Source organism: Lissotriton vulgaris, unplaced genomic scaffold, assembly GCF_964263255.1.
Source record: "Lissotriton vulgaris unplaced genomic scaffold, aLisVul1.2 SCAFFOLD_1424, whole genome shotgun sequence".
In the NCBI taxonomy this organism is placed as follows: Eukaryota; Metazoa; Chordata; class Amphibia; order Caudata; family Salamandridae; genus Lissotriton; species Lissotriton vulgaris.
In genome coordinates this window covers 580,955-595,785 of record NW_028252076.1, presented here as the reverse complement: position 1 = coordinate 595,785, position 14,831 = coordinate 580,955, and the positions used below count along the sequence as shown (strand labels likewise).

At 47.8% G+C, this 14,831-nt stretch overlaps 1 protein-coding gene across 1 annotated transcript in view; it reads left to right on the top strand.

Moving 5' to 3' along the window:
* The window catches only part of LOC147662684 (ATP-dependent chromatin remodeler CHD2-like), a gene marked incomplete at its 3' end in the record, with an annotated part of 564,171 nt that overhangs the window by 23,557 nt on the left and 525,783 nt on the right, over positions 1-14,831 (top strand). The window contains exon 3 of the mRNA XM_086950980.1: positions 8,010-8,158. Within this exon, the coding sequence (XP_086807106.1) occupies positions 8,010-8,158 (149 nt within the window). The remainder of the gene's footprint in view (positions 1-8,009; positions 8,159-14,831) is intronic.

Genomic DNA, 14,831 nt, shown 5'->3' with positions numbered 1-14,831 from the left:
ATGTCTGTCGATCCCCCGATTCGTCTGCCTCTTCAGGAGGACCTTCTGTGGCAGCAGCAGGGGACAATCCTCCACCCGAACCTGTCCAGTCTCCACTTATATGCGTGGAGATTGAATGGCTGCAGTTAAAGCCATTTGACTTGCCTCCTGAAGTCTGTAATGTGATTCTGGCAGCCAGGCGTCCGTCCACAAAATCGGTATACACCTGCAGGTGGAACACATTTGTGGCATGGTGCACAGCAAAGGCTGTTGATCCCCTTTCTGCCCCTCGTTCAGAGGTTCTCCTCTTTCTTTATTCTCTTGCCCAGCAGAGCTCTGCTCTGGGACTCTAAAGGGGCTACCTCTCTGCCATTTCCGCCTTCTTAAGGCTCCCTGATCAGCCTCCTTTGTTCAAGTCCCAGTTGTAAATAGGTTTTTGAAGGGCATCACTCATATGTTTCCTCCTGTTTCTTTCCTGATGCCTCAGTGGGACTTGAACCTTGTTCTGACTTATCTGATGTGCGCTCCTTTCGAGCCACTTCATAACTGTCCTCTACGTCTCCTTACTCTCAAGACTGCATTTCTGGTTGCCATCACCTATGCCAAGAGAGTGAGCGAGCTCCAGGCTCTTTCCTCTAAACCTCCTTTCCGTCCATCCGGACAAAGTTGTGTTGCGGACGCCACCCTCTTTCCTGCCCAAGGTAGTCACAACCTTCCACATCGGGCAGTCCATCACCTTGCCCACCTTCTTTCCCCCTCCGCATCCCTCGAAAGAGGAAGAGAAGCTCCCCCGTCTGGACCCAAAACGTGCGCTCTCATACTATCTGGATCGCACACGCCAGTTCCGGGTGGATGACCAACATTTTGATGGGTACAGGGGCGCTAAGAAAGGTTGGGCGGTGCACAAACGAACCATTTCTCGTTGGGTCCTCTTGTGCATCAAGGCGTGGTATTCTTTGGCTAAAAAGGAGCCTCCTGTTGGACGGAGGGCCCATTCCACTCGGGCCACGGCGGCTACTACTGCCCTGGGTCGGGGAGTCCCCTTGTAGGACATCTGTCAGGCAGCTATGTGGGCCTCGCTGCACACGTTCGCAAGACACTACTGCCTGGACAGCCAAGTCTTGAGAGATGGCTTCTTTGGCCATTCCTTTCTCGAGGACTTTCTGGTGTGATCATTGGTTTGCAGACCCACCACCGGGATTGGTATTGCTGGGGTGTCTATTCTAAGGTAAGGAATCTAATACTATCCTGTTTCTTTCAGATGCACAAGTTACTTACCTTCGGTAACGATATATCTGTAAGGAACAGTAGTTAGTATTGGATTCCTTACCGCTCCACCCATCCTACCCGTTCTGCGCACCGTTATCTAGGGTTAAGGTCATCCCCTTTCAGGGCCATAGTTTCATGGCATCAGTGTTGGTTTTTATCATGGCTCTGCGTTTCTGGCGTGGAAAAGCTGTGTATAAGAACTGACGTCAGCGTGCGAGGGCGGCGTCTAAGTACTCCGGCGACGTCATCCCGGCGCCAACGACACCGACGACGGACGCGGAGCCGCAGACGACGCCTACCGACACGCAAGGGTTCAGTTACGCAACAGATTCCGGATCCAGTCTGACGCCTGGGGATATTCTAAGGTAAGGAATCTATTACGAACTACTGTGTTCGAGGCATATGAGCTGCAGATCCTAGATTTAGCAATAGATCGCCACCTGGTGTTGGGCTCGGATGATTGCAGGTTGTTGTTGTCTTCTTGGAAGAAGTCTTTTGTAGCCACGAGATAGGTGACTCCTGACCAGACCAAACTACCAAGCCAATTCTTATACTTGAAAGGAAACAAGCTTCCGGGGACCGGTTTCTGGCATTACAGCCGTCTTCGGCCCGGCTTGCTTGAATCCTGATGGTGCAGTGAGCAAGGGACTCACATCTGAGTATACCCTTCCATGCTTATGGTGGACAAAACGATTCAGAAAAGGGGGTGGTGATGGGCAGAGTATCTGAATTAAACAGAACACTCGTACCCAGTCAACAGATCAGGGCTTGATCCATCACCGTTTTTTAGCTCACTGCACCATCCCAGCTCAGAACCTGGCTACATGCAAATTAGCCACCATAAGCGTGGAAGGGTATGCTCAGACATGAGGATTCAAGCAAGCCGGGCCGAAGACGGCTGTAATGCCAGAAACCGGTCCCCGGAAGCTTGTTTCCTTTCCAGTAAAAGAATTGGCTTGGTAGTTTGGTCTGCCCTGTTCCCATGATGCACTGGGCGAGGGACAGACTAATTTGCATGTAGCCGGGTTCTGAGCTGGGATGGTGCAGTGAGCTAAAAAACGGTGATGGATCAAGCCCTGATCTGTTGACTGGGTACGAGTGTTCTGTTTAATTCAGATACTCTGTCCATCACCACCCCCTTTTCTGAATCGGTACCGAAAAAACACCATGGGCCAGTCACACCTCCTCCATTGGCACCAAAACATCCTTCGGCACCGAAGGATTCGTCGGCACCGAACATAAAAAACCCTTCGGCGCCCAAAGACAAGGACACCTCGGCACCCGTACCGGCGCCAAAGGCAAAAACTGTACCAAACCCGAAAGCTTCGACTCGGAAACCTTCCGGTTCAAAAAACAAAGAGGGGAAGCCAATTTCCTGCGCCACAGGCCCAGCAAAACCTATCTCCACGCCGAAACCTCTAACACCGGTACCGAAGACCCCAGATAAGGCTAAACAACATTCGGCACCGAAAACATTGCCAAAAGACTCAAGTACTCCTCATAAGGCAAAAAGTACTAAACAACCTCCGAAAAGATCGACGCCGAAGAAGGTTATAGAAGAGGAAGAACTGTTTAAACCAGATCCTAGACAGAAAAAAGTCCATTTTAATCCAAAAACTGGACATGTGGAAGCAATTCCTTATAAGAAGAGACCAGCAGACACACCACTTACACCTGTAGTCCCTGCCAAAAAGGACTGTGCAACTTCTCCAATGCACCCTTCCTCTCCTTCACCTTCTTCTTCTCCTATTAATCCCTATGTACAATCTATAACTTCTCCTATTCACTCTCCTGCATCATCACACCACACTGATGAGGAGTATGATTCGGGTGGGGGGGAATGATGTTCCAGAAACACATACATACCCCTTAGATGAGGATGCTAACACAGAATACCCTAAGGATGATGAGGATGCATATAATTTTTCACCAAATAATGCGCCAGTCAGTACTACCCAACAAAACATTCCCCTACAGAGGACAGTGTTGGTTTTAATCATTTGTTAAACAGAGCTGCACTTTACCATGGGCTTCCAATGCACTCTGATGACATTGAGGAGGACTTTTTGTTAGACACTTTCGAACAGTCACAAAGGTGTACTCCAATATTGCCAGTGATTAAGGGAGTCATAAAACATGCTCCAGGGTATTTTACAGATCCAGTAAGGTGTAGGGCGTTAAATCCTAGAATCGAGAAAAAGTATAGGCCAGCACCAGATGATCCAGTATACATTAAGGGTCGTCTGCCACTAGACTCCTTGGTAGTGTCTAATGCGCGCAAAAGGGCCAATTCTCAAACTTCTGGGGACACACCCTCGCCTGACAAAGAGTCCAAGATCATTGATGCGCCAGGGAAACGAATTGCTGCACAAGCAACAAACATATGGCGCATAGCAAATACACAGGCTTTACTCTCACGCTACAACAGGGCCCATTACGATCAACTAGAAAAGTTAATGGAACACCTACCAGATCAACACAAGGATCTAGCAGCGAAACTTTTACAAGAAGGCAAATTAATTTCAAATGCCTCAATTAAATGTGCACTAGATGTAGCTGACACAGCATCCAGAGCAGTAAACACTAGTGTTATTCTCAGGCGTCACGCGTGGTTACGCATCTCAGGTTTTAAACCAGAGGTACAAACTACCATTCTAAACCAGCCCTTTAATCAGAACCAATTGTTCCGGCCGGAGGTAGATAATACATTAGAAAAGATGAAGAAAGACACAGATACCGCTAAGTCTATGGGGGCGTACAATACACCCAAGCTAGAGGTTCCTTTCGCCGCTCCTCTTATAGAGGAGGCTCTTAGCAGACCGGTGCAGACACAACATCATCTTTTAAAACACACACGCAGACCTCCTCTAATAGAGGATTTTTTAGAGGAGGATACAGAGGCAATAACAACAAGGGAAGAGGTAGAGGTAGTAACACCAACCGCTCCTAAACAATGACTTCCCTCTGCCTCCCCTACAGCACTCCACTCATGTGGGGGCAGACTTTCACAGTTCCTACCTGTCTGGAACTCCATCACAACAGACAGGTGGGTAAGACAGATTATCCAACATGGCTACTGCCTAGAACTCACAGCAAACCCCCAAACATACCACCCAGGCAGCGTCCAATGTCTACAGAACACATAACTCTGCTTCAACAGGAAGTTATAGCACTCTTACATAAAGATGCTATTCAAGTAGTTCCATTAGAAGAACAAGGAACAGGATTCTACTCCCTGTACTTCCTAATTCCAAAGAAAGACGGGACTTTAAAACCAATTCTCGACCTCAGGCCACTCAATCACTACATTCAATCAGATCATTTTCACATGATCACTTTACAACAGGTACTCCCATTACTACAACAGGGAGATTTTCTGTCCGCACTAGACCTAAAGGACGCCTATTTTCACATTCCAATACATCTTGCTCACAGGATGTATTTAAGGTTTGTCATACAAGGACAACACTATCAGTTCAAAGTCCTTCCATTCGGGGTTACAACAGCACCACAAGTGTTTACACAGTGCTTAGCAGTACTGGCAGCACATCTCAGAAGACAAAAAATACATGTCTTCCCCTACCTAGACGACTGGCTCATAAAGGCAAGATCGTACAACACACAAAGCAAACAATTCAAACACTAGCACAACAGTGGAATCAGGCTCAAGGTCAGCTCACAGACCTGGTGTTGGTGGACAGCCGTACATATCGCTCTCTACAATGGTGGAACACCAAAAATTTGACAAAGGGACGGCCGTTCCTAGAACCTGTTCCACAAGTATTGCTCACGACAGACGCATCCTTCACAGGATGGGGAGCCCATCTACTACATTATGCCACACAAGGTCAGTGGAACAATCAACAAAAACAGTTCCACATCAACCACCTAGAGCTGCTAACAATTTTCCTAGAACTCAAACCTTTTCAAGTACAAATCCAAAACAAAGCTGTCTTAGTCCGAACGGACAATATGACAGCCATGTACTACATACAAAAACAGGGGGGGACACACTCTCTGCAACTGTCCCAACTTGCACAGAACATTTGGAGATGGGCCATTCCTCAAAACATACATCTGACAGTAAAACACCTTCCAGAGATCCACAACCAGAAAGCAGATCTGTTAAATCGTCAATCACAACATATTCACGAATGGGAGTTGCACCCACAAGTACTTCAACCATTCTTTCAAATGTGGGGGCCTCCACAAATAGACCTGTTTGCCACCCACGAGAACTCAAAATGCCCAACCTTCGCTGCCAGGTCTCCACACCCACGGTCGGAGGGGAATGCAATATGGATGAATTGGTCACGCAGATTTGCGTACACTTTTCCGCCTCTCCCACTCATCCCACTAGTAGTACGCAAGCTCAGATAACAGCCCCTCAAACTGATACTAGTGGCCCCTACATGGGCACGTCAACCGTGGTTCACCACGCTACTAGATCTCTCCATGGTTCCACATCAGAAATTACAGCTCACGCCATCCCTGTTAACACAGAACCATGGAGAAATAAGACACCCAGAATCAAGCCAACTGAATTTGGCGATCTGGCTCCTGAAGTCCTAGAGTTTGGTTACTTAAACCTACCACCAGACTGTATGGATATAATTAAAGAAGCTAAAAGACCCACTACCAGAGCATGCTATGCTGCTAAGTGGAAACGATTTGCAATATACAGTAACAACAATCACATTGATCCTTTGGATGTTTTCATCCAAAATATCATTTGCTACCTTCTACATTTACAAAGGTCCAATTTGTCTTACTCTTCCATACACCTGCATATAGCAGCTATTGCAGCATATTTACAAAATAGACAAATCTATCTCTATTTAGAGTACCTGCAATAAAAGCATTTATGGAGGGAGTAAAAAGGATAATCTCACCCAGGTTACTACCTGCTCCAGTATGGAACCTTAATGTAGTCCTTACAAGACTCATGGGACCCCCTTTTGAACCGTTACATAAATGTGAACTACAATTTCTAACATGGAAAACTGCTTTCCTTGTTGCCATTACCTCTCTCAGAAGAGTTAGTGAAATCCAAGCATTCACAACAGAAGAACCATTTTTTCAAATACATCCTAACAAAGTGGTTCTTAGACCCAATCCAAAATTCCTACCAAAAGTCATTACTCCTTTTCACCTAAACCAATCAGTAGAGTTACCAGTGTTTTTTCAAAAACCAGACTCTGATGCAGAAAGAGCTTTGCACACCCTAGATGTTAGAAGAGCTCTACTATATTACACAGACAGGACTAAATCATTCAGCAAAACAAAACAAATATTTGTATCCTTCTCTCCCCACACAAAGGCAATCCTATCTCTAAAGGAGGTATTGCTAGATGGATTGTTAAGTGTATTCAAATATGTTATCACAAGGCTAAACGTAGACTAACAGTTCCTCCTAGAGCACACTCCACTCACAAACTAGGAGCCTCTATGGCTTTCTTAGGAAACATACCATTAGAGGATATATGCAAGGCAGCAACATGGTCTACAATACACACCTTCACTAAACACTATTGTGTTGATGTGCAAGCCAAGCAGCAAGCTGCAGTAGGCCAAGCTGTCCTTAAAACACTTTTTCAGTATGCTGCAACGGATACAAGAGACCACCGCTAGGGGATACCCTGCTGCACAATCGTTGCTAAATGTAGGGTCTGCAGCTCATATGCCTCGAACGGAAAATGCTACTTACCAGTATGCATCTGTTCTTGGCATGTAGAGCTGCAGAATCCTACATGCCCTCCCGCCTCCCCGGGACTTGTATTCGTTCCTGTACTCATCCTACTTAAATGCACACGCATCGACATCCTTTTCTCTTTACTTCTACTAACTCCATCATTTCCCATCATGGCGAAAAACAATCTGAGGATGGAGTCGATGACAATGCGCAGTATTGTCCAAGGGAGGAGTCCCTATCTCGTGACTACAAAAGACTTCTTCCAAGAAGACAACAACAACCTGCAATCATCCGAGCCCAACACCAGGTGGCTATCTATTGCTAAATGTAGGATTCTGCAGCTCTACATGCCAAGAACAGATTCATATTGGTAAGTAGCATTTTCCTTCTTACAGATCTATCGTTACCAAAGGTAAGTAACTTGAGCAACAATGTCTAAGAATTGGCTTAGGCACTGTAGTGGTCCAGGGCTCATGAACCTGTACTCTCACCACTGGTATGGGGCACCCAGTCAGAGGGGTGACTTACCTAAGCCAGGGCAGTGGGTTGTGTGCCATGTCGACTCTTCACTTTGTTCTGCGCAACAACATGCAGCCTGCATTGGCAGTGTGTTTGTGTGCATGTACAGGGCCTCTAAGGGTGGCACAATAACTGATGCAGCCCTTAGAGGTTTTCCCTGGCTTCAGTACCCTTGGTACCTCTGGTACTACCTGCAAGGGACTTAACTGTGGCCAAAGAGTGCCAATTGGGGTTTGTATCAATGCAGTTTAGAGAAAGAACATAGGCCCTGGGTACCTGGTTGGCAGAAACTCAGGGCACACTCAGTCAAAGTACAGCAACAGTTTGGCAAAAAGTGGGGCAACCATTAAAAAAGAGGGCACTTTCTTACACCTTCTTCTTTAATTTGTACTCTGTATTTTTGTTATGGCTTTTAAACAATGGCTACTTTGTAGATGGCTTTATTTTTATCATGTATAATTCAGTGCCTTTTATGTATTACAATTGCAAGCAATGTTTAAATAGCCACCTAAAGGTCTTAAAATGGTTTCCTGATTTATCTATTTTGTAGGTAAACATATACCGTTTAGTTACAAAAGGAACTGTTGAAGAGGAGATAATTGAACGTGCCAAGAAGAAGATGGTTCTGGACCATCTTGTTATCCAGCGTATGGATACTACTGGCAGAACTGTACTTGATAACAATTCAGGCAGTTCCAAGTAAGTCTCTGCATTTGTAGGATAAGAGGTATTGCCTGGCTTTATATGAACCAGTGAGATTCTTTAATCTCGGTAGTATGTTATAAATGTTTCTCACAGTACATTTCGTTTAGGTTTCTAAATTGTCTCTCATTTCCAAATTGCATTATTCTAACTGACATACTTTACATTCTAGTGAAAGCACTTCATGCTCTATATGTTTGACCATTCTGCTGCTGTCAGTGTCTAAAGACATGGCTTGAGTCTTGATACCTTGCTAAAAATGTGTGAAGAGGGGACCTTACCCTGATCAAAACGGCTGCAAACACATACAGATGGCATACAGCTAGGAGGAACAAAGCTCATCATGCTTCGTCTTGGCGAGCTCCAGCACAGAGGAAGAACCTCTGTCTATCTACTTATGCTGCTAATTATCAGCAAAGGAAGGAAAGCTTTTAAGGAACAAACATCTTCCTGGTCCATGATACACAGGAAAACTTTGTTAGATCTGGGGGTCTCTAGTTGGCAATGGTATTCACCTTTGTCCAAATAGGGACCCTTACTTCTAAATCAGGATGAGGGGATTACACTCTTAAATAACCCCTGCTCACCCCCTTGGTAGCTTGGCACAAGCAGACAGGCTTATCTCAGAGGCAGTGTGTAGGAGAGTAGGGTCTGCAATCCTATGATCACCCAGATTTTTTTGCTTTTGTTTCACTGGTTTACGACTTTCTCTGGCTGTGGGCCTGCCAATCAGACCCACAGCCTAGCTGTTCTCTCACTAAATTGACATGTGTACCTTAGGTGCATTATCCAATTGGCACTGGGCCACCTTATCAGACCCTGTAACTCAGGGCATAGGTGTACCCAGGGCCTACCAGGGGCTGAAACATGTATTATGCCACCCCTGGATGGCCATCTAAATCTGACACAACTGGCTGCACGACAGCTGGGGCAAGGTGGTGTAATCACCCTTTGCTTTAGATATAGTATACCTATATCTAACCCTAAAAAATGGACACACAGATTCCTATCAGTCACTCCTATGGCAGGCCTTGACAATCCTGAAGGCAGAGTGCTTGGAATCGTGTGAAATGGTGCTCTGGCATGAGCTGAGCCTGTTTGCAGCTTGCGGAACCAAGTCCTAATAGCTGTTCCATGATAACGCATACCATATACTCTTAAGTGCATTATAATCCTCGCGGTTAAATGCTATCTTTGGTATTGCTTTATCAAAACATGTCGAGTAAGGTGTCATACGAATTGGAATACTAACCCCTCGCCAATTCTGGCGACGGGGTTAGCATTCCACCCTTCTAGAGGGACACGACATGTATGTAACTGTGAACCCCGGTTAAAGTTAAACGAAGCCTCAGCTCCACAAAATGGATGCTGCCACCACAGACACGAGTCTGACCTCCTGCTGCTGGGAGTCCTTCCAGCGAGGAGAGCTTGGACAAAGGGTTTCCTGTCAGGGGCCGTGCTAGCACCATCCCAGACAGGGTTTTGTGTATCCTGGGTAGGCAGGGCTTTACAGGAAGGTGACTGCTGAGTGGCACCCCGGTGCTCACTACGCATCTGCCGGCTAGAACCAGTTCCAGGGGCACACCAGCCCCTGGCCTGGGGAAAGCCCGGCATGGGAGAGGGGTGTAACCACCCCCCTTCCTGGTCCCACCCCTAGGGCAGGACCTAGTCGCGTACCCACCCCTTTCTTTAGGATAAAGGCAGGAGCGGGGACCCTTCCAAATTAGATCATCTTTGAATCAAGAAACTACTTTCTACGAAAGGAACTCTCGACTTCTTCTCAAGATTTCTCCCTTGTGGCTAAGGAGTAGTCACCTTCATCCGCAGGCACCATCTAAGAACTCTGCGGTTTGCTGCACGTCCTTCCTCAGGAATCCGACCGACCAGCACGACGAGACCCGGCTTCCCTGGCACCTCTGACCTCTACCTACCTCTACAGCTAAGCTGAGAACCGTAGGTGCGACGAGACCTCGAGGGACCGGCCATCATCAGAACTGCACGACTTCTATCCAGCACGACCGCGGAGGGATCCTCTGGTGAGTGCTTTGGGGTCCGAGAAGCCCCGACCCTGAGCAGCTCCAGCACCGAAGTCCAGCCTCCCAGCATCTCCACGATCTGCGTGGGGCCCTTCTGCTTTTTGCTGCTCACCGCGTTGTTTGGCTACTAGCCCGCTGGCTTGTGGCCTTCTTAACGACGCCCGACGACATCACTGCTGCTGGTCTGGTTGCTCCAGACTGGCCTTTGCTCCCTTCCAAAAGAGGAGCACCCCGGTCCCTCCTGGTCCACTCCAGACGCCATTTTAGGTACACCGCGTGGGCTTGAATTTGCCAAGACTTGTTGCCCCAATCCTGGGTCCAGCGACGTCGACAGCATCAACCATCGTGGGACAGCTCGCACCTCCATCTTGGTCGCCGACAACGCCTCCTGGTCCTTGAGATCTGCAGAGCACAGCGTCGCCCACTCACCTAGTCGAGGTGACTACCATCCGGTGCCCTCCTGGTGCCACCTGACTACTGGCTAGCAGTCACGAACTTGGTCCCCTCTGCTTTCAGGTGTCATCCATCTTCGATCCAGGCTTGGATCAACTCAAACTATCTTCACTGGTCGCCTGCCAGCAACTCCTTTCTTCAGGCTCCTGGTTCGTCTACGAGGATTCCCGACGTCTTTTGAGACCTATGCAGCTGCAGCCCCTGGGCTAGGTAAACTCGGCATTTCGGTGCCCCAGCATAGCCTCACTATCCAAGGGTCAGGATCCACTGTCGTTTTCGATCTACCTAGTCGGGTTCGCCCGAGAACACTAACTTTGTGAAATCTAGCTACCATAGACTTTGTCCCGCATCCCGCGTGAGAGTGCACACTCTGCACCCGAGTCCCCTAGGCCTCCTACTAGTAATCTGAAGGTTCAGTAACGTAGTCCTAGCGATTCCAAAGCCTATTAGTACAGTACTTACCTGCTAGTAATTTCGCATTCCACTTCCATAGTATATGGTTTGTCGTGCCGCTCGGGCATTTGTGTAAATTGTGCAACTTGTAGTATTTTTATAAGAGTTTTGTTGTGTGCTTAGTACCCTGTCCTCAGAAAGAGTACAGGGCTGTTGTGATTCTAATAAATACACTGTTTATTTTCATAACACTTGTGTGGTGTCCTTTCACTTGGTGTTCAAGGGGTATATGTGATGGTATAAAAGCTGGCTTAACACGCCCTCTAGAGTTTAGCCCGAAGACTGCTCGTATCCACGCTACTAGGATAGCTGGTCTAAGGTTGACTTACAACCAATCACCATAAGGGTTGTCTGGACTGATACATAGTGATCACTAGAATAGTGAGCACTGCATATCAGGCCAACTTCTCACACAGTGTGTTAAGCATTTGTGAATATACACAGTAATACAGTGAAAACACTACAGATGGACACAACACAGGTTTTATAAAAATAACTATTCTTTATATAGACTTAACACAAGACCACAAACAACAAAAATCCACAATACTACACTTAAGATTGCTTCAAAGATGATAAAAGTTACTTAGTTCAAGTTGATGATCAATGCAACAAAGTTCCTGGATGCGTAACACAAAGTAAACAAAAGGTTCGCAAAAGGGAAGATGCGTCGGTTCCGTGATCCGGGGTAAATGATGTGTTGTGCCTCAATGCTTGCACAGAGTAGGGGATGCGTCGTGATCCTTACCGGTGTGGAAGCGATGCGTAGATTCTCGGTCTGCGGTCCCGTTGCGGTGCGCAAAATGGCGCATTGATGCGTTGCGTTCCAGTTGCGATGCGAGAAGATGCCACCCTTGATGCGATGATGCGATGATGCGATGGCGCTGCGACGATGATGCGTAGACGCCCTTGCAGCCTTGCGACGACTGAGTACTTTGAAGCCGCGGCAGGCCCTGCATGTCGCAGGGCCTGTCGCCGGTGATGCAAGGGTGACTCTCCTGATGGCTTCACGCTTCTCCGGTGATGCAACAGCAGGCAGCTTCGATGAACACACGCTTCCAAAGTCCAAACCAGTTCCTGAGCACTTTGTTTACATGACTCTTCTTCCTTTCACTGTGCAGGGCAGAGACATCAGCCGCCCCACAGGAGGTGGAGCCAGCACAGGGGAGGAAAGGTACAGCTCTGGAGCACTTTGTTGACAAGATTCCTTCTCTCCTTTCACAATGCAGGGCAGATACATCATACAAGCCACAGGAGGTGGAGCCAGCATTGTAGAGGGAAGGCCCAGCCCTATTCAGATCCCAGGTGCAACTCCACCCTCCCATCTAGATGCAGTTCTCTCTATTCACCACTGGGCTGCCCCAGCCTGTCTCCTGGAATCCCCCAGCCCAGTCACTCACAAACCCAGACAAGGAATACACAACCTAGCAGAGGCAGGCCTGGACAGTTAGGCAAGAAAATATCTACTTTCTAAAAGTGGTATTTTCAAACACAAAATATTAAAACTAACTTTACTAAAAGATGTATGTTATTATTCTGAGTTCAGGCATACTAAATCTGAATTTCTACCATGTTCCCTGAGTCAGTTAGCATTATAAGAGTGTAATAATCTAACTGCCTATTCTAGTCTATGGAGAACAGGTAGCCTTGCAATAGTGAAAAACGAAAATGGCTGTAATTCACTATTAGGACAGGCTACACACATTAGAGCATGTCCTACCTTATACTTACAATGCACCCTGTCCGTAGGCCTACCATAGAGGTGTCTAATATGAAGCAAAGGAAAGGTTTAGGGTCTGGCAAGTGGGTGCACTTGCCAAGTCGACATGCAGTACTAGACTGCACACAGGCCCTGCAATGGCAGGCCTGAGAGACACTTTACAAGCTGCTTCTGTGGGTGGCACAACCAGTGCTGCAAGCCCACCGCCACTTTAGATTTACAAGCCCTGGGCACACATGATACACTGTACTAGGGGCTGACCAGTAAATCATATAACCCAATCATGGAATCACCAATTAGTACATCTCTTTAACATAGGAAGCACTTGCACTGTGGCAATGAATAGCAGTGGCGCAGTGCCCAAAGTATATAACCAGCAAAAACATATCAAAACAGAGGAGGCAATCCGTCAAAATGGAAGGAAGACTCACGCCAATGATGCCAGGTCTAACACCTGTCCCCTCCAGCTGAAATGTGGGGAGAACTACCCTTCTCCTTGGGAGTTCACTAACTAAAAATCTGGACAGACCATCAGTGTTGGCGTGTTCTGTACCAGGGTGGCGTTCTACTGTAAAGTCCATTCCCTGTAGGGTAATGGACCAACTCAACAACTTTGGGTTCTCACCCCTCATCTGCATCAGCCATCTGAGGGGCCTGTGGTCGGTCTGAACCAGGAAGTGAGTCCCAAACAAGTATGGTGTCAACTTCTTCAGTGCCCAGACCGCAGCAAATGCCTCACGCTCAATTGCACTCCACCTATGTTCCCGTGGAAGTAACCTCCTACTGATGAAGATTACAGGTTGGTCTAGGCCCTCTTCATTAATCTGTGATAGAGCAGCCCCCACACCATGCTCTGAAGCGTCTGTCTAAACAATGAATTCTTTTGAGAAGTTGGGCGCCTGAAGCACGGGTGCTGTGCACCCAATCAAAGGGGGCACTGACTACAGGGAAAGATTGGAGAGGGGCCTTGTGCCTCCTCCCACTTTTCCCACGTGCCTGGCAAGTTTGACCGGTCCTACAATGAGTATCTGAACTCTTCCGCATCTGGGGCCAATAAAAGTGGGAGACAAGCCTTTCAAAGGTCTTGTTCTGCCCCAGATGACCAGTTAAAGGAGCATCGTGAGCCAAACCCAGTGGGAAGGCTCTGAAGCGCTTGGGTACCACCAGCACACGGGCTGACCCAGTCTCAGCAACCTTAGGCTCGCTATACAGGAGACCGTTCTCCCAGTTGATCCAATATGATCCAGACTGATCACCTGCTGCCTGGTTTGTGGCCTGTTGCCTCAAACCAACAAGAGAAGGGCACTTCTGCTGCTCTTCACAAAATTCCTCCCTGGAAGGACCCCCTTCTTGCTGCCAATGGGTCTGCTCAGGTAGGTTCCCCAGTTCAGAAACCTGCTCCCCTGTAGGTTCCAGGGCATCCCCCTCAAGGTCTGCCTCCTCCTGGACGGTGGGAACAATGGGGGCTGGTTTCCCGCGCCCCCTAGCTCTTCTCTTTAAGGAAGGTCCCTGGGCCATACTTTCAGGCTCCAGGGTCTCTTGAACACCCTTAGCTGTCAAAGACCGAGTGGTCACATGGGCCCACTCAGGCAGACCCAACATCTCTAAATGAGCCTTCTTCTCCACCTTAACCCAAGGGGAGCTTTCCAAATCGTTGCCAACAGGCATGGCTGGCCTCACAACTACCTGAAGAGTACCAGAGGACCCCCCCCACTGAAAGGGAACTTGAGCCACTTTGCAATGGCCCTCTGTGTTGTCAGCAGCAACAACTGGGAAGAATGCATTGGGGACCACCTACTCTTCAGACACCAAGTGACACTTGACAGCTGTCACACTGGCTCCGGTGTCTCTCAGAGCCGCCACTCTATGGCCATTGATGGTCACCCACTGCCTGTATTTTTTAGTGTTATCAGGAAGCTGAATTGTAGGGACCATCTCAAAGTCTCCTAATGAGACCAGGGAAATCTTTGCAGACCCCACCCACCTAGGCACCCATCTCCTCCCCACC